Source organism: Zalophus californianus, chromosome 5 (assembly GCF_009762305.2).
Source record: "Zalophus californianus isolate mZalCal1 chromosome 5, mZalCal1.pri.v2, whole genome shotgun sequence".
NCBI lineage: Eukaryota > Metazoa > Chordata > Mammalia > Carnivora > Otariidae > Zalophus > Zalophus californianus.
The window spans coordinates 129,543,669-129,562,105 of NC_045599.1; the positions used below are offsets into that span (position 1 = coordinate 129,543,669).

The 18,437-nt window shown below is 38.6% G+C and overlaps 1 protein-coding gene across 3 annotated transcripts in view; it reads right to left on the minus strand.

Annotated features, from left to right (window-relative positions):
* CDH6 (cadherin 6) overlaps nucleotides 1-18,437 on the minus strand; it is a 131,832-nt gene that overhangs the window by 26,431 nt on the left and 86,964 nt on the right. For all 3 annotated transcript variants that reach the window (XM_027606750.2, XM_027606751.2, XM_027606752.1), the window contains exons 3-4: nucleotides 4,698-4,992; nucleotides 1,546-1,665 (exon numbers count right to left, since the gene is read on the minus strand). In XM_027606750.2, coding sequence (XP_027462551.1) covers nucleotides 1,546-1,665; nucleotides 4,698-4,992 — 415 coding nt within the window. The remainder of the gene's footprint in view (nucleotides 1-1,545; nucleotides 1,666-4,697; nucleotides 4,993-18,437) is intronic.

Consider the following 18,437-nt stretch of genomic DNA (forward strand, 5'->3'; position numbering starts at 1 on the left):
TGAATGTTCGGAGCATTTTCTAAACCACAAAACTATGGTCTTAAGAAAACACAGCATCAGTTCTCCCATAATTATCATCTGTATGATCCTAGAAAATTGAAGTTTTCCTAAAGCTGATGTGAGCATGAGTTCAACCGGCCCCAGCAGTGACCAATATTCTTATGTTAGGTTAAATTTATCTCTCTTGTCAGGTAGTTATAAAATAAGTAGTTGAAAGAACTAAAAGTTTGCCTAATCTCTATGTAGGCTTTATGCTTAAATTAACAACATTCTTTCAAAAATCTTTATAGGCTTTGAAGGCTTTGAAAGCTTTAAAGACTTTATAACCTTCTTTGGTAGCACATTCCAATGCTTAACAACTAACGAAGCTGAAAATATCTTTTTTTTTTTTAATTTTTAACACGAATACCTCAGACAACAGGTCAGTTTTATTCCTAGAGTCCTGGCTTCAGTGAAATTGCAGCTGCATCCTGTTCTCCAATCACAGTACTTCTCCATTTAAATACAGGAGATCCCCTTAGCCTTTTGTTCTTTACGTTAGATATTTCTAATTTTTCATCCTTATTGTTTTTCAACTCAGCATTTTCTTTCTCCTTGGGATTCTTGCCAAGTTCGTTGCACCTCTTAACACATCAGTTTCCAACTGGATCTAGTAATCTAGAAGTTTTGATTTCTACTAACAATAATGGATGCTTGAAAAATGTACGAAAGAAACTCAGCTCCTATCATGATAGCAAAAATATGTGTAGAATTTAATGTACAGCACAGACGATGTTTCCTAAGAAATAATTCGTCATAAGATAATATGCTACTCTATGGAGAAAATGCAGAAAAATGAGATGTTAAAACAAGGATTCCATTAAGGAATCCACTTTGTTGATTAGGATGGTCTCAGTTAGGATGGGCTAGACAATGTCATAACAAACAAGGCAAAATCTTACTTGCTTAACACAGCTAACATTAATTTTTTTTCATGCTCTGAGTAGGCCAGCAAGAAGCTCTGCTCAGGATAACAGACATGCAGGCTGGAGACCAGTGTCAACATTGGTTTCCATCTGTGATCTCTGTGGCGGGAGGAGAGGAATGTGGATTGTGCACCAAGTCTAAAAGTTCTGCGTGGAAGTGACCTGGATCACAGCCACATTTATTGGCCCAGACAAATCTCCTGGCTACCCCTATCTTCAGAGCAGTGCAAAGAGATACCAAATAACTAGAAAAAGAAGAATTGGAATATTTGTAAATAGCCCTAATGGCTTTCAGAAGGGACTGGTCTTTAACTTTACTCCAAACTGGAAGAAAAAATAACATTGTAGAAGTTTTTCTGAATCTACCCTATATAAACACAATGGATGAAACATCCATTGTCAGATTTCTTGATTGAAATGGTGTGGATTTCATGTTTACAAGTATATTGCTGGTACTTGGCAGATGAATCTAAGAAAATTCAATTACACTGATTGTTTTTATGAAAAAATATGCCAGCTCAGCTGAACATGTCAATTAAAATTACAGACTGTAAAAAGAAGATCAAAAAGGAATTCTAACCTGTTTCTGATTCAACTGAAAAATAGGGTTGCCCCTGTAGGATACTATACACAACTTTAGCACTGTTCCCATAAGTTGGATCATCAGCATCAGTTGCAGTAACTTGGACAACAAATGTGCCTGTAATGACAGAAACATGAATTGAAAATAAATTAAGGGTCCATATGGATCCTTGATCCACACACAGAAAGAGAAAGCATGATCTTACTTTTGTACAAAACTATCATGGCAAGGGAGTGGAGAACTTCAGGATAGTACTAGGTTAAATAGCCTTGGATTTCTCACTCTGAAGGAGTGTGATCAACATTCTAAATGTTGTAAGGGTTAGGTTAAAGAGAAGCATGGGGATGGTCATGACCTTGGGTGGAACCAATTCCAATCAATCTCCAAAGGTTGAGATTTGATTGGATTCTTGGTATGGTCGTCCTTGGAAGTTATCCAGACCTGTCAGTCAGCATCTTGCATTACTTTGTTTATGGGGATTAGTTTCGGGGTTCTCCAATCAGGAAGCTGCTTGTGATTTTGTTGGGAATTCTGTGTCATAGGTGCTCTCTCTCCTGGACTGTAACGTGCTTATCGAGGGCCTGTCAATGCAGCAGCTGCTTTGTGACCTCAGAGATGTCAGCCTGAGGACAAAGCTGAATAGGACAGAAAATTTCAGAGAAATAATTGAACCCAAATCAAACCATGTCCAAAGCCCACTTAACTTTTGACTTAAGTCTAACTTAAGTCAATAAATGCTTTTATCTGTTTAAACTAGTTTGAGTTAGGTTTTCTGTTACTTGCAAATAAAAGCACCCTAAATAATAAATCTACCTAATAATTCTAAGAGGTTGAAAGCCTTGAACCTTGAAAGAGGTAGTGTTGGGTTAAATAATTAATTAAAACACCAGAGTATTCACATCTGGAGCCTGTAATTCCAAAAAAAATTATTATAATTAAATGCACAAAGAAGGCTGTGATATTTTAGATCAGCATTCTTGTTTTAAGGACCGCAGTCGCCTAATAACCTTCAAAGTATTCCTAACCCCCATGAAATTCCACACAGATTTTTGTATTTATGCTTACATGTCTATTTCATTGAAGAGACTATCCATAGATTTTTATCTGATTCTCAAAGGGATCTGTGATTTCCAAAAAGGGTAAGACCCTCTGATGAAGATCATCTCATGGCTGACTTTTGATATTCATATCAGATAAATGGTAAGCATACTGTTAGAGGTCTCCAGTCCATGGAAAGGACAGGGAAGTTACATTCAGGGAATATTAGAAGTTTTATATTGCTTTTGTAATATCTGACCAATCCCGTTTTTTGAACAAATATATTGAACTGTGTTAGGGTTCGGTGCTCTGGATGTAGTATGTTGACACATGAGATAGAGCTCCCATCCTTGTAATGTGGGAAGGAAGGTGGGGGGAATGAGAACATTATATAATTTTAGACCAAGAGCTAATAGTAGAAGTCAACAAACACCCACATTCTTATTTGACATCAATATAAAATTTGAATGCTTTTAGAATATGATTATCTGGATGTTTGGGCACCTGTTACTTGCCAGATATTATCCCGGGGGCTCTGCACTTGTTTTCTCATTTCATCCTTACGATAATCCTTAGGAGTTGACTTTATTATTTTTGTAGATATGGAACTGAAGGATCAGAGACATCAAGTTACTGCTTATTAGTAGCATTTCAAACTCAGGTCTGTCTGACACCAAAGCCCATTTATACTACCCTGCTGCTGTCCCACAATCATGATGTAATTTCTTTAAGGTGCTTTTTTATATCATCATAATGATATGCTAATTTATGATAATGGTTAATATGAACATAACTGTGCCTGTGTGCAAATGAGAAAGCCTTCCCTTCCTCAAGACATGTTACTTCTAGCTACCCCCCAAATATTTGTAATACATATTAATTCTATAATGGCTTCGAAGGTGAATGGCACCCCCTATACTTGTGCAGTGACACCTTGCACATCAAGTTTTGTTTTCTGGAAACTGTTTTACTGGGTGGTGCTGACGATGAGAGGTGCTTTGTTAATTCTTCCTTTTACCCCATCGAGGAAAAATACTTTTTTCCTAACAAATCTTCCTTTTAAAAGAATTCTAATCCCTCTCTTTTGCTTTGCTGATGGTTTGTGGTTTTTCTAACAAAACAGAGTGGCTTTAAGTAATGAGATGAGCAACTTCTTGATGAGAAAGATTTAGAGAGTTTACAATCATTTCCATGGATTAGGTTTTTCCAAGTCCTGATACTGTGACCTAAAATGCCTCTGATATCTGACTCACAGGATTATGGAAAGTTATTATTATGTATCTTAGCCCTTCTGAAGTTGACACTGAATGAAAATGAAAATAACCCTTTATACAAGTAGCTTAAAATTTGTCACTGTCTCCCATGAAGTATTTTAATGTGGCTAAGAGTGATGTCAGTAGCATTTTTTTTTAATTTGAATTCTGTTAACCTTCTCCCAACTTAAATAAATTAAAGCCATACTTATTAACTTTAGAATTAATTGGTAGTAGAGTTGTGCACAAAATATTAATTTACCATATTAATGTCATGAGAATCTTTTAATTTCCATCACTTAGTAAAGCATATATCCCCTAGACATTATCATCTGCACATTGTTTATGGATTTTTTTTTTTTAAGTTTTCTTTGAGTCTCTTTCCCAAAAACATAGTTAATTAAAGCAAATGTCATTACTCTTCAGCCTGGATTGCAGATTCAGGCTTTTGTTTTACACTGGGGAAATCCTCACCTCAGGCCCAGTACCAATGTGTGCTGAGAGAGGTGGAGAGGGCCACTATCTCTCAGCCTGAGGAACAGAGTGGGCACCTGGGGGGCAGAAAGTAGATGAGGTGATGTCTCTTTCTTCCTCCTGTTCTTGCCTGCCATTTTTCATCCCTTCATCATTAGAGGAAATGCTGTTTTCTTAAAGATAATGATAAAATGAGACTAGAGTAATATTAGGAAACGCAGGTGCACTTACAAAATAGGCCATAAAGGGAGTGTTTGAAATAGCATAGTTTTGGGATTTAGCATCTACATTCACTCAACTCAGTAAATTTCACTCATAGGATCCTTTATTCAGTTGATGTACTAGAGGAGAAACATTGTATGGTTGAAATCGCATCTCACTCACCAACATCAGACATTTCAGGAACAGTGGCTGTGTAAACATCCTTGGTAAATATTGGTTCGTTGTCATTGATGTCATGGATCTTGATGATGAATTCGGATTCGGGCTCCACAGGCCTCCCTGTCCTTCTGTTTACAGCTTGAGCTCGAAGGATGTAAACAGGTTTTTCTTCCCTGTCCAGCCTCTTGGTGGCTTGGATATCCCCTGTGTTTTCATTGATAATGAAGAGATCTCCTGCTCCATCTCCTGAAAGGATATATTTAAGTGATCCATCTCCTCTATCCTGGTCTGAATGTAACTAGTGTAGAAAAACAAAAAAATTAAAGAAAGTAAAAGTCAAGCATGTGATTCTAAACTGTTTGTCTTTATGATGCTTGCTATGTCAACTTTCATTCAGTCCTTTCTGAGGGATGCAGGTTTGGGTTTTGTTTTGTTTTTCTCACTGTTTACTTAAATCCTCAATAGTAATACCATTTATTAATGAATATGTTTCCTTACAATCATAGAAATTTCCAATATTGGAACAGAGCTTATAGAAAATGTAATAATCCTTCTTTTGGAGAAGGGAATTCTAAAGGCCAGAGTAATAGCAAGATGCCCAAAGACATATTAGCCTGGTTAGAATGAAACTATTTTCACTATTTTCCTGACAGCATTCAGATTTTACAAATACACTCTCCTCCTCACTTTTATGTATCTGGACATGCAAGAGAAGCGATATGCTATTGAGAAAAGGAGTTTGGTTTTTGAAACAGAGACCTGAGTACCTTCTACCTCTATATATTCCTATTTTGGTGAATTTAGGGAACCACCCAGTCTCCTTGAGTCTTATATGATGGAGTTTATAATCACTTTTCTGGGAAGATGTGATATTTATTTAATTACTTACAAAATTCAGCTCAAAGCATCTGAGAAACATCATAAGTGTTGTCATGAACAGTGCCTTGAAAATCCCTTGACTAGGCAATTTACAAGGTCACTTAGAACAAGAATATTTACTACTCAGAATTTCATTTAATATAGGTGAGGATCTTCTAAAAAGTGGAGCCAGACTAAAATGGAATAGTCTGCATTATGGAGTGGTGGGTGCCCTGCTCCTGAAGGTAATCCAGCAGAGGCTCTGATAAGACTGTCAGTGAAAGGCGTCTGGGTTAAGGGTTGAAGTGAATGCTAATATACCATTAAAATGGAAGATAATGATTCTAACTTGGTGACTTGCCCACGTTGCCTGTCTCAGCAATGATTTCTAGAGTGTTGAGTTCCTGTTGTGTCTTTGGTTCCCTTTTCCCATTAGAAAAAGTTTAGAAGGAATTTTCTTAGGTCTTCAGATAAGCTAACCCTCTTTACAAATTTGTAGAAGTGAAAATTGAGAACTATTTTAAAATCCTAGTTATTGGGTGCCTGGGTGGCTCAGTTGGTTAAGCGACTGCCTTTGGCTCAGGTCATGATCCTGGAGTCCCTGGATCGAGTCCCACATCGGGCTCCCTGCTCGGCAGGGAGTCTGCTTCTCCCTCTGACCCTCTTCCCTCTTGTGCTCTCTATCTCTCATTCTCTCTCTCTCAAATAAATAAATAAAATCTTTTAAAAAAAAAGGAAAAGGGGTTCTGTGCTGCCATAAGTTTGGGAAATACTTCAACTTCTTTTCTTGGGCGTCACCCAGTTCACCCAGTGTACATTAACATATTAAAGGCTGTGAATGCCCACAGTTCAAAACTGTACTTGATTTTATTTAATCTAGCTTTCCTGAACATTCCTGGGTGAAGAATCCTTTTTGGATGTTGGCAGTCCCGAGGACAGTTTTCCAAGAAACACACTTTGGGGACCATGAGCTAACTGAATCCATTATCGTAGAGTCAAGAAAACAAAGGCTCCAGTTTATGTAGGGTTTTCAAAACCATACACCTTTTGTGAAAGTCAGAAGACTAGAACTTGAGCACAAGAAGAGGCCCTATAGATTCTTTGGTGCAACCTCCCTGTTTTTATAGAGATTGGGAAACTGTGTCCAAAGCCACACAGCTAGTGCTAGTTAATAGCAGAGTTTGAAGAAGAGAATGTTATTCATACAATTAGTAGCCTTGAAAGCAATTTGGCAGAAATAATGGAAGATAAATGGGAATGGGGAGGGAATTGCTTAGAAGTGAGACAAACGCCATAAGAAATGTAAAACAAAAGAGGACTCCATGATTTGTGTAATGTGATATGCTAAGGAAATGTTGAAACCGTGATTACACAGAAAGAGCCACTGGGGAAAGTTTAACTCTCCATCGTCAAATTCTAATGACTGAAGAGAGCTCTTAAAAAGCTATTTCATTAACTCATGACTAATGAAACCAACATCACTGCCCATTGGCTCTGGCTTCCGGGCAGCCCTGGTCAGCAAACCTGGCAGTGTGGGGGGCACCGCACCAGAGTCCCAAATAGGAGCTGTGTTCATTCTCTCTCACTCACCACGTGTAAGATCATAGCAGAGTCAGTTAACCTCCCTGAGCCAAGATCCTTATCAATGAAATGAGGATACTGAACCACAGGACAAGGCTTTCAGGAAGATCTAATTAGAGACTGTACATATTCTATATTAACTCCTCTGTAAACATGCCGTAAAAGCACATTTTAAGATACCATTCCTGTTAGCTCCTCTCTCCTAATAAGCATGTTTTGACTCTTATTTTGACTTTGAGAACTTTGTTGTAAGGACTTTGAAAACCCAATTTTACAAACACATGGCATCTCCAAGGCAAAATCTGTCATCGAAAGCTAGTATTCTTCTACTGGGTGGCAGTTGCTGTCTTTCCATGTGATGTATGATACTCTGCCTTCCACTAGATTGTAGACTTCCCTTGCTGGTTCTTTCATCACCCTCAATATGTAATTGTTGCACACTTAGTAGGTGAATACCACATCTGGTCACACGATTTATTCAGGTAAAAGTAATCAGAAACTTATTTTTAGCTGTCAAGAGAGACCATTTCGGTGACTTATAGAACAAACACCCGAGACGCTATGAAAGGGCAGTGGAGACACCGACTAAGAGTGTGAACAGGATTGCTCTCCAGATCCCAACTCTGATTTATCAATATTTGAAAACTAGTGGGAAAATGCATCTCTTTACACAGGCGTTGTCTGATAATAAAACAATTTAACCTCATCCCCCTCAAAGTGCAGTGCCTGTTTCTGAGAGAGTGCAGAGAGCAGAAACCTCCAGAAGCCTTGGTGTGTTCTTTCTCCTTCGGCTGAACTCCCCTGGGGCCAGTTCTTTTCTCTCTTCTTGGGGAAAAGAGGAAACATAAGACATCAGTGCTAGAGAAAGTGGCGGTGGCAACCAGACATTAGGGGTTTATTGAGCACTTAGATTTTAATTGGATTTTTTCTTTTGTGATGTCATTCATCATGGCCACTGTAAAAGGCAGAAGTAAAACAACAACAAATAAAAGGTTGTAGGCTGCCCGAGGCATGTTTTGACTAATTTCAGTTTAATGTGGCTATTCCATTAAGTTTAATCATCTGGCTCACTTTTAACGATTCACCATCAAGTAAAAATTATCCGCTTTCCTCAGAAAGTCACATCTCATCGGGGGCTGGCAGGACTTTTTGCTACTGTATTTGCAGCATTTTGTTCCAGAAGGGGCTTGTGGTCTTTGTTTTTCTGTTGATTTATTGTTATTTTCAAGTGCAACACATTGACAAATAAAGACGGGGATTTGGGGTTGTAGACACGGCCTCACGGAGGGTCACGCCAGAGCAGTGCCGGGCTGTTTTTACCGGCTCTGTGTCCCAGCTCTCAACTGGACTTGGACTCCAGTTCAAGGGTATAACACTAATTGTGCTGATTTTTAGTGGTTTATGAAACGAGCTAATGCCGCCCTCTGCCTCCCATGACCTGTGTGTCACTGAGTCACTATCTGAGTCAGTAATCAAACTGAGTCTTCTAAGCATATGCATCCCTGTGACAGAAAACAGAGTCTAAACCTGAAAGCGGTTATAGGATTTTTTGCTGAGGTAAAAAAAAAATTAGATTATGGTGAATATGCTTGTAGAGTATAGTGCAAATGTTATGTGGCCATTTGTGAAAGGTAAAGGTTGGCAATCGGATATGTCACAGGGAAGTCAGAGAACAGTTGTGAAAAGGTGTCTGAATAGTACTGATGTGGAAAAACTGGAGTGATAGCAGAGAGAGAACACCTTTTGCTAACTAGACTATTATTTTAAATTAAGAAGATAAGTCTACAGTCAAGTTAGGACAAACTGAGGCTTCACTGAATTCAATATATATATAAGGATATATGTATATATACATACATCTCTCTACATAATGCATGATACATAGTGCTAGTGTGAAGGCTTGTTGGGTAGAGTTTATACCAGGAAGACATTCAACCTTGCTTGAAGTACGTGGAAGGAATTAGAAATAGATTCTGTTTTAGAGATTATAGGGCCAGTAAATAAAAGTATCTTTCAATAAAATTTTGCTACATGTTTTAATATGCTGTATTTGAATGCTAATGATTTAGTATAAGTTAACTAATTTATATCTGATGATTGCTTTACAAATGAAAACGCTGATGGTAGCACGTTATTGTGGCAGGTTGTTGGAACTGGTTAGAAATGGGGCAGATTCTCAGGCCCCACCCACCTCCAAAATCAAAACCTCAAGGGGTGTCGTCCAGCAATCTGTGTGTGTGTGTGTGTGTGTGTGTGTGTATTTAAAGATTTTATTTATTTATTTGAAAGAGAGAGAGAGAGAGAATGAGCAGGGAGAGTGGGAGAGGGAGAAGCCAACTCCCCACTGAGCAGGGAGCCCAGTGTGGGCTCAATTCCAGGACATTGGGATCAGGACCTGAGCCGAAGGCAGACACTTAACCAACTGAGCCACCCAGGAGCCCCTAGCAATGTGTGTTTTGAGAAGGTAATTCTAATGAGTGTTCAAGTTTGGGAACCACTGCCTTAACTAGTACAATCATAATAGTTAAAAGCATAGCCTTGGGTAGAGGAAAGAAATGGGCACAGGGGTGCCTGGCTGGCTCAAGTCAGTGGAGGATGCAACTCTTGATCTCGGAGTTGTAAGTTCTAGCCTCATATTGGGTGTGGAGATCACTTAAAAAATGAAAGATCTTAAAAAAAGAGAGAGAGACAGAGAGAAATGGGTGGAAATGCATGCTAGGTACTAGCTGTGTAACTTTGGGGAACTCAGTTAATCTCTCCACGTCTCAGTTTTCTCATCTCTATGAGAGCAATAATAACGATACTGAGTTTATAAGTACGTTGCTCTGAAAATTAATAAAATAACATATGTAAAACGCCTCACAGGAGGCCTAACTCAGAGAAATGCTTCCATAAATCATTCTCGCATCATAAACATGAAGTATTCAGAAGGTGGAAAGATTTGGGTCTGAATTCTGACTTTCCTGCTAATTAACTAAATTAGTTAGATTAACTTAATTTCATTCTGTCATCTCTAAGATAGAACTCAGAATAATGAATTTTTCCGGCAATTCCTCCTCTACTTGTCCCTTAAAAGTTGGTCACCCTTAGGCCCATGTCTTAGGTCCTTGTCTTTCCTCATTTCACATATACTCCCCTGATGAGAGCGTCTCTCTATTTTCCTGTATTCAAATATTATCTGTGTGCCCTTGATGCTCAAATCTATAGATGACCCCAGGGCAGACCATTTTCTCAAGATCCAGAGTCAAAGATGCATTTGATTTCCAGGCGAGTCTCTTGGACAACTTACACTCAGGACTTCTCAGTTGACTTCATCACCTTCTCTCCAAACCTGCTCCTCCTCTGTATGTCCTGTCTCTGTGAAGGCCACCAGAGTCATCCTAGACCCTCCCCTCTACCTCCATCATCCACTTCATTAAGCCACCAAACTCCTGTCAATTCTACCTCTTACATCTATCTCGACTCACCTACTTGTCTTCCTTTCCACCACCCTGGTCCAAGTCACCACCATTTCTCCCTGGTTTGTTGCAGTGAGGACCTCCTAACACACACACTGTCTTGCTTCCTCTCAGTCTATTTTCCTTTCTGTAACTAGCCCGACTTAAACAGTAACAACACCAACTCTAAGGATGCCATTCTCTTCTAATTAAATCCTCCAGGGTTTTCTCTTTACTCTCAGGATAAAAGTGCCCATCCTCACTCCTTAACACAGCCTCCAAAGTCCTCCATGGTCTCTGCCCCTTCGCTAGCCTCCTCAGCCACCATTCTCTCCCTGACACTCCTTATTTCAGCATACTCTGCTTATTGTAGTATCGAAAGAATGTGTTAGTCTCTTTCATATCTAGGTCTCCCTGCATATGGTCCCCTTGGCATAAAGTCCTTTTGAACAATTTTACCTGGGTGATCCCACGCATATATCAGGTCTGCGTAATCTCTATCTCCTCAGGAAAGCCTTCCCTAAGCTACTAGTCTAAGTTAGATTCCTCTGTTATACATTCTCAATTTATTCCCCACTTAGCCATTAGCGGATTCTGTCTTTTTGATGACTTGTTTTCATGTTACAATCAGCAAATAGCTAGATTGGAAGTTTCATGAAGGAAGGCCCCCAAACTGTCTGGTTCATTTCTATATTCTCAGCACCTGACATACTAGCCCATTATAGGTCCTCAATAATGAATGATTTCAAAGAATGAGTGAATGAATGTTGTAAAGATAAAATTGGACAAAATATCAATAATTAGTGAAGGTTTCTGACACATAAAAAGCCATCAATAAATCTTAGTGTCCTCCATCTCCTGTCTTGCTTGATTTTAGTAATAACTCTATGTACCAAGGTTCTACATTCCTGAAGTTGCCAGATCATTTAACAATCACTACCAAACACTAGGCACATGATCTAATATGAGCAATCTGAGGGAGAAATCCAAGTTATTGCCTCAGATCTAAAAATACTTCTTTAATAACCAATGAAATCTTAATACAATAATAAAGCCAACTTGTATTGGCTTTGTTGAAGAGAGTAGACAAGTTATAAGTATAGCAAGTACACTAACCATTATAAGTCCACTGAGTCTTGGGGCAGAAGTCACCTGTTAAGGGTGAAGAAGCTTCAAGATTTATTGTGCTATATTTCAAATATCCTCCTATTGCAGAAACGAATGGATAACAAATGGAAAATGCTCCATTTCGCAGAAACATTGTTCTATAATAAAACTAATTTAACTTTACGAACCAAGACCATTTAAAAAACATGTATGGGCCTGCAGAGCTGCATGAGACAGTGAATAAAAAAGCATCACACTTGCCTTCTGCAAACTTGCAGTTTAGGCTTGGAAGTACTGACTCAGAATAAAAGCAGAAATTAGACACTTGAGCACTTTTATTAAGTATTAGGAATAATAAGGTAAGTAAAAAGCTGGAGAATGGCAAACAAGGAACTTGTAAATTGGACAAGGGGGAGTCAGGGAACATGTCAGCCCTTGGAGGGTTTATGAAGACTTCTTGGAGAAGGTAACATTACTGATAGGAGAAAAATGACTGAGCATCCAGCATGAGCATGTGGCAAGGTTTCCAGGCTCAGTGTGGGAGAAAATCAGAGGAGGCTTTGAGAATGTGCCTGGGGTAATAAAAGCAATAAAGTCAGCTAAAATAGAAACATGCCTTCCCTTGAGTTGCTGGCCACATATTTGCGCACACTGCACTCAGATGTGCAAGGAAAGATGCAGCTTCCTTATTTTTTTTAATAGTTTATCCCTTAAGCTCTAATCCCATTGAGTATTTGGAACTCAATATTAGGCTGCACATCGAGTCAATAATTTAGTGCAATCCAATAACGTCTACCTGATTCAATAATAGAGTCTCTTTAGATAACTCTTTTAGATAAATCTTAGTCTTTCTGGCTTCTGCTTTTTCCCTTTGCCCTGATCCAGTCCAAGATACCATCTGGGTGTATAAAGAAAAGAGACTCACATGGCCTGTGTCAGAGAGAAATTTGGGGGCTTTTGGAGCCAAGGGCAGTCCTCATATTGCCCTCTGGCCCACTGGTTTCTAGACCATATCTCTCATCCATTACTTTCCTCAGTGGTATCTGTGCTTTTTGGCAGGTGGAAACATGACTCGATTCTCCAAGATCAAAGCTAGGTAGCTCCATCCTGCCTGCCTTATTGTCATCAGAAAAACCCTCTGATGTCTGACTCTGACTCTTCCATTGCCCTTGGCTCCTGTGGTCCTGGCTACAGGGTTGCTTTGTCTTTGATGGGTATCATCTATGATATCATCCATCCTTTTCTTGCCCTGGAGAAGCCCGGGAAAGTCTCCTGGGAGCTAAAAGGGGCTTCCCCTTCACCACATGATTGCCTCAAAAGGAAATGGACAAAAACCAGTGTGCTTTCACCTTTAACCCACAAACTTGCCACTGTCCCCCCGGGACTTCAGATGCATAACCTCAAGGCTGTAGAAAGGACTTCAGATACACATAGAACTGTGTGTTTCTGTGTTTAATAGCCAGGACTGCGAAATCCCTCCCTTGGTTTCAGGAATACCCCACCAAATAGGTTTCAGTGGGAGGAAGAGCCAATTCCTACTATAAAATCAAGAAGACAATGGGAGTGGAAGCATGACCTGCAGCCCTGAGCCTGGCACCAATAATTTTTGGTGACTGTATTTATAAATGGAATTCGTAAGTTTTGTTCTAGTTGGTTAGGCCCATCTCTTAATAACATTAAGTGGGCTTGAAAAGAATCTAGAAAATCTCTTTTTCTCTAACAAAACTTAGGATCAAGCAGCCTCAATATCCCATGTTCTTTCAAGTATACTATGTTGCCCTGTATAACGACCTAAAAAATTATATTCTTCTATACAATATAAATAATTTGACTGATTTTTATAACAGTGGAAATACTTTATCTTTAAACCATTCTCTTGTATGATTCATCAGTTTGACAACCGGTCTGGCTGGGATTTGGGAAAAAAATAATAGCAGACATCTATTAAGCCTGTTCTGTGGGCCAGGAAATGTGCTGAACTCATTACATAGATTATATAAATTGTTACTTATCATGACACTCTTCATATTTCCTTTTAACTGATGAGGAAACTGAGGCAAATTAAGAGTTAAGTAATTTCTTAGCATTATACAACCGACAGAAGCAGAATTTGAATCCAGATGATCTGATACCACAGTGTATTCGGTTAACCATAACACAAATATTATCTCTGAATGTTTACATTCAGGTATATGAACATTCATTTAAGGATTACTTTGTACCAAACAATATTTTAATTAATTATTTTGGGGGGAGGGGCAGAGCGAGAGGGAGAGAGCGAGAGAAGCAAACTCCCCACTGAGTGTGGAGCCCAACTCAAGGCTTGATCTTATGACCCTGAGATCATGACCTGAGCTGAAATCAACAGTCAGATGCTTAACAGACTGAGCCACCCAGGCACCTCCCAAACAATTTTTTAAGTGCTGAATTACAAAGATCTATCTAATTCAGGATTTTCAGCCTCTGCACTATTGTCATTTTGGGCTAACTCTTTGTAGTGGGACCTTTCTTATGCATTATAAGATGTTTCGCAGCATTCCTGGCCCCCACTCATTAGACACCTATAGGACTTTTCAAGTTATGAGAATCAAAAATGTCTCCAGATGTTGTCACATGTCCACTGGGGGACAAATTTCCTCCATTGAGAACCAGTCTGTCTGTCTATCCATCTATCTGTCGTCTATCATCTTTCTATCCTTCCATTTTTTTTCTCATTTGTGTACCTTGTAACTTTTAAAATACACTCAAATAATACCATACAGATTCTGCATTTGCAGAGATTCCCCATGACCCAACTCAATTCAATCTTTTCTCTTTTGTTAGATTTAATAACCATTGAAACAGACCTTGGGTTATATGGAGGAGAATTTCTGACAAAGTGCTAAAAGCTAAAGAATTTTAAATCTAAACTCGGGAGAAATTTATTAATCCCCATGACATTTATCTTTTACGCTCAATACCTTGAATTTAATGTCAAAAGTACCAGAGTAACTATAAAATGAACAAAACTTCACTGCTATAATAGTTGTGGTAGGCAGAATAATAGCTCTCCCAAAGATATCTATGTCCTAATTTCTGGAACTAGTGAGTAAGTTACCTTCCCTGGCAAAAAGGATTTTACAGATGTGATGAAGATAAAGGTTTTTAGACAGGGAGATGACCCTAGATTAACCAGATGAGCCTAATGTAATCACCAGGGTCCTTATAAGGGAAAGAGGTAGGGGAGAGTTGGAGTCAGATGGAAATGTGATGATGGAGTAGAGGTCAGTGTGTGTGTGTGTGTGTGTGTGTGTGTGTGTGTGTGTGTGTGAGAGAGAGAGAGAGAGAGAGAGAGAGAGAGAGACAGAGACAGAGACAGAGACAAAGATTTGAAAATGGTAGGCTGCTGACTCTGAAGATGGAGGAGGAGCCTATGAACCAAGGTACATAGGCAGCCTCTAGAAGCCCAAAAAGTCAAGGAAACAGATCCTTTCCTAGAGCCCGCAGAAGGGCATCTTGCAGACACCTTGATTTTAGCCCAATGAAACCCATTTCAGACTTCTGAACTCCAGAATTGTAAGATAAGGTTGTACTGTTTCAAGCCATTAAGTGCACGGTAATTTGTTTCAATAGCCGTAGGAAACTAAGGTGGTAGTTCCTTATCTTTGGAATTCAGGGTGGACTGAGACTGAATGTGGTCCTTCAAAAATCCCAGGAAAGAGTGGAGAACACTCACGTTTGATGAGCACTTACTATGTGTCATGTACTACAAGAAAGTGTTGTGTGTTACATCAGTTAATTCTTATGACTCCAAGAGCTAACCTTTATTTTCCCCATTTTTTTTTTTTTTTCTGGAGAAACTGAGGTCAGGGAGGTTAGGTAATTTACCCAAAATTCAGGGCAAGGCCAGGAAGGATACCAAGATCTGCCTGACTCCAAAGTCTATGCTCATTCACACCAGAGCATATTGCCAAACAGCACTCCCCAGGATGATTACAAACATTTCTGGATTTGTTGTATTTATTATATTAGACCCCAGGCTAAGTTATTTGTAAATTCTTTTGGCACAAATGATACAAACTGTAATAGATGTTATTGTTCACTTGGGATTTATCAATTAAACGATTGCCTTTTGGTTTATTCACTGCATGAAGTTATTTCCCCAAAAAGGCATTGTTTACTGCCTTTAGCTTGACTCTGGAAGTCCAAGGTCTTTGGCAGACTACGACATTAGTCTCAGCTTCTGCTTAGTCTAACATTTTCATTTTCAAAAAGCCAGTGGTAAATCAAGCTGAGAACCAGATACCCAGTTAAAAGTTGATTTAGTAAGGCACTGTAACTCACTGGTAACAATCCTACCTTTTTGCCTTATGGTGTCATCTCTTTAGTAATTGCTAAATCTAAGGACACGTGCCCACACACACCTACACACATGCTCCTTGTGCCCCCCCCCCCCTTATTTCCCCTCTCACTCTGACACATACACTTTGGAAGAAAATATTAACAGATAAATGCAGACATTTGAGACATGATGACTCAAATGGCAGAAATTTTTTAAAAAATGTTTCTCACTAGCTAATGGACTTTTCCCAAAATGGGTTTTTCTTCAGAAGTAAAAAATATATTGGATATAATATTCTTATATTGACTCTTAGGATCTAAAAAGTTAAAGTTATATCTTTATAAAACAAGTAGTTTGCTTGAGAGAGGGACTGTTTCTTGTTCAAATTCTTAAATCTCAAGCATCGTGTATGTACTCAATAAATGATGACTAAAGGGAATTCTGTAACCTACTCAAAAAGTTCTTGTGAATGATCCTAGGAGAGAAAATTATGAGCTCATTCATTTATTAGTTTTTCTTGCTTGGGAACCAGTTCATAAGTTTATGATTTGAACAGTTCCTTTTTCTTTCCTTCTTTCCTTCTTTCCTTCTTTCCTTCTTTCCTTCCTTCCTTCCTTCCTTCCTTCCTTCCTTCCTTCCTTCCTTCCTTCCTTCCTTCCTTCCTTCCGAGACCAGTGAAACAATCTCAGTGAAGAGAAATGTGTACGATCTGGATGGCCAGGCTGGGGAAAGTGTTCTCATAGTGAGTTAGTGCCATGAATTTGAGGATTCTTCTCATAGAGCTCCAACTCCTACACATTTATGCTATTGTTTAATCTGCCCACCCTGTCTAAAATACTTTCTGCTACTCTAATAGCTTAATAATGTGGTGTAAGGCAGGAGTATTAAACTCAAACACATCAAAAAACCTGGAGCACTCTGCTGGTAGTGACACTGGTCTTTTACCCCCTCTGGGACCGTTTTCTCACACCCAAAAGGATTTAATCCTGCTCAACTGGAAGTGTGCTTGTGCGGTCATTCAAGGAACACTTGTATGCAAGAGTGCTTCATAAATTGTAGCACCTGATAAAAGTGTAAGAAAACATTATCATTGCTCTTTATCTCTTTACAAATTTTCTGGAATACTCTTTGCCTGCCAGGGAATGATTTCTTTTGTGTTGTATTTTCTATTCTGTCTCTCCCCATCCTACACCCTCCCTTTCCTTAGAAATTACCTGATGGTTTGCCATTGCAGTAAAGTTCCAACGATGACATTATCATTTTAAAACTCTAGTAAGTGATGTTAGACTGTTGAAAGGGAGATAAAATGGAATAAAATACTGCCACTCAAGTTTGACCAAGTCACTTACTTTTCTTGATTTGGTTTTAAAAGCATTTTCCTGTAAGAGGCAGGTGAATCAGTGATCCACCAAGATCAGAGCTTTTGCACAGGTAAATAGCCCCTCCCTTTCTTACTCTTTTTACATAATACCTATAGTTGGGAAGATGGATAGAACACTCAAGATATAAATCGTCTCATTACAAAGAGAATTTTTTCTTTCTTTTTATTGTATCTATATGAGAAGATGGATGCTAGCCTAACCTAATGTAGCAATAATCATTTCACAGTATATGTAAATCAAACCATCATGCGTTGCACCTTAAACTTGCACAGTGTTGTATGTCAATTATTTCTCAAAGTAGAGAAAGAAGATACAATAGAATAAGAAGTAATTTTTTATAGTCCATTCTGCTTTGCTTGATTTCTAAAGGGGAAGTTTGCTTTTCAGGGGGTATTTACCTTCATTGGGGTTGGGGGGTGGGGGTGATGGCGGTGGGGGAAGAAGCTCTGGGCTATAGATTAAGTAAGGAAATGAGCCAGAGTCCTATGCTTTACAATTTGTGGAAAGAAAACAATAAAACATGCTAAAATTTTGCATGATTGTATGTTAAAGCAGAATTTTTTGGCATCTTCTCTTTCCTGTTTCTCTTCTAAATTGTACTGGTATATAAATGGTAGAAAGAGTTAAGATGAGATTGTTTTCCAGAAATGATTATTTTTCCTCTGAAAACTCAAAATATGTTGATTGGGAGAATATATAGTTGGTACAGAAAAGAATTAGTCATTATATAGAATTTTTCTCTCCCTGTATTATCACATTTTTCTCCATAGTTGATTTTTTGTGTGTGAATTATTGCAATCAGTGTTTTCTGGTCTTAAATGATTTCTTTTTTACCACACACTTGAATTGTCTACACAATGTAGCTTCCTAGGAATTTTAAGAAAAATGTGCTTTCTATTGGCCAACTCTCACTTTTTCCCATATTGCTTCAAGCTTCCTTAAAGGGACCCTAAATGTTGTCTGGTTTTCATTTGTAAAATTCTTAAAGGAATGAACTTTTGTGATATGATATTATTTGCTGTATATTCTCTTTTTGCTTTCCTTGTTTATGCACATA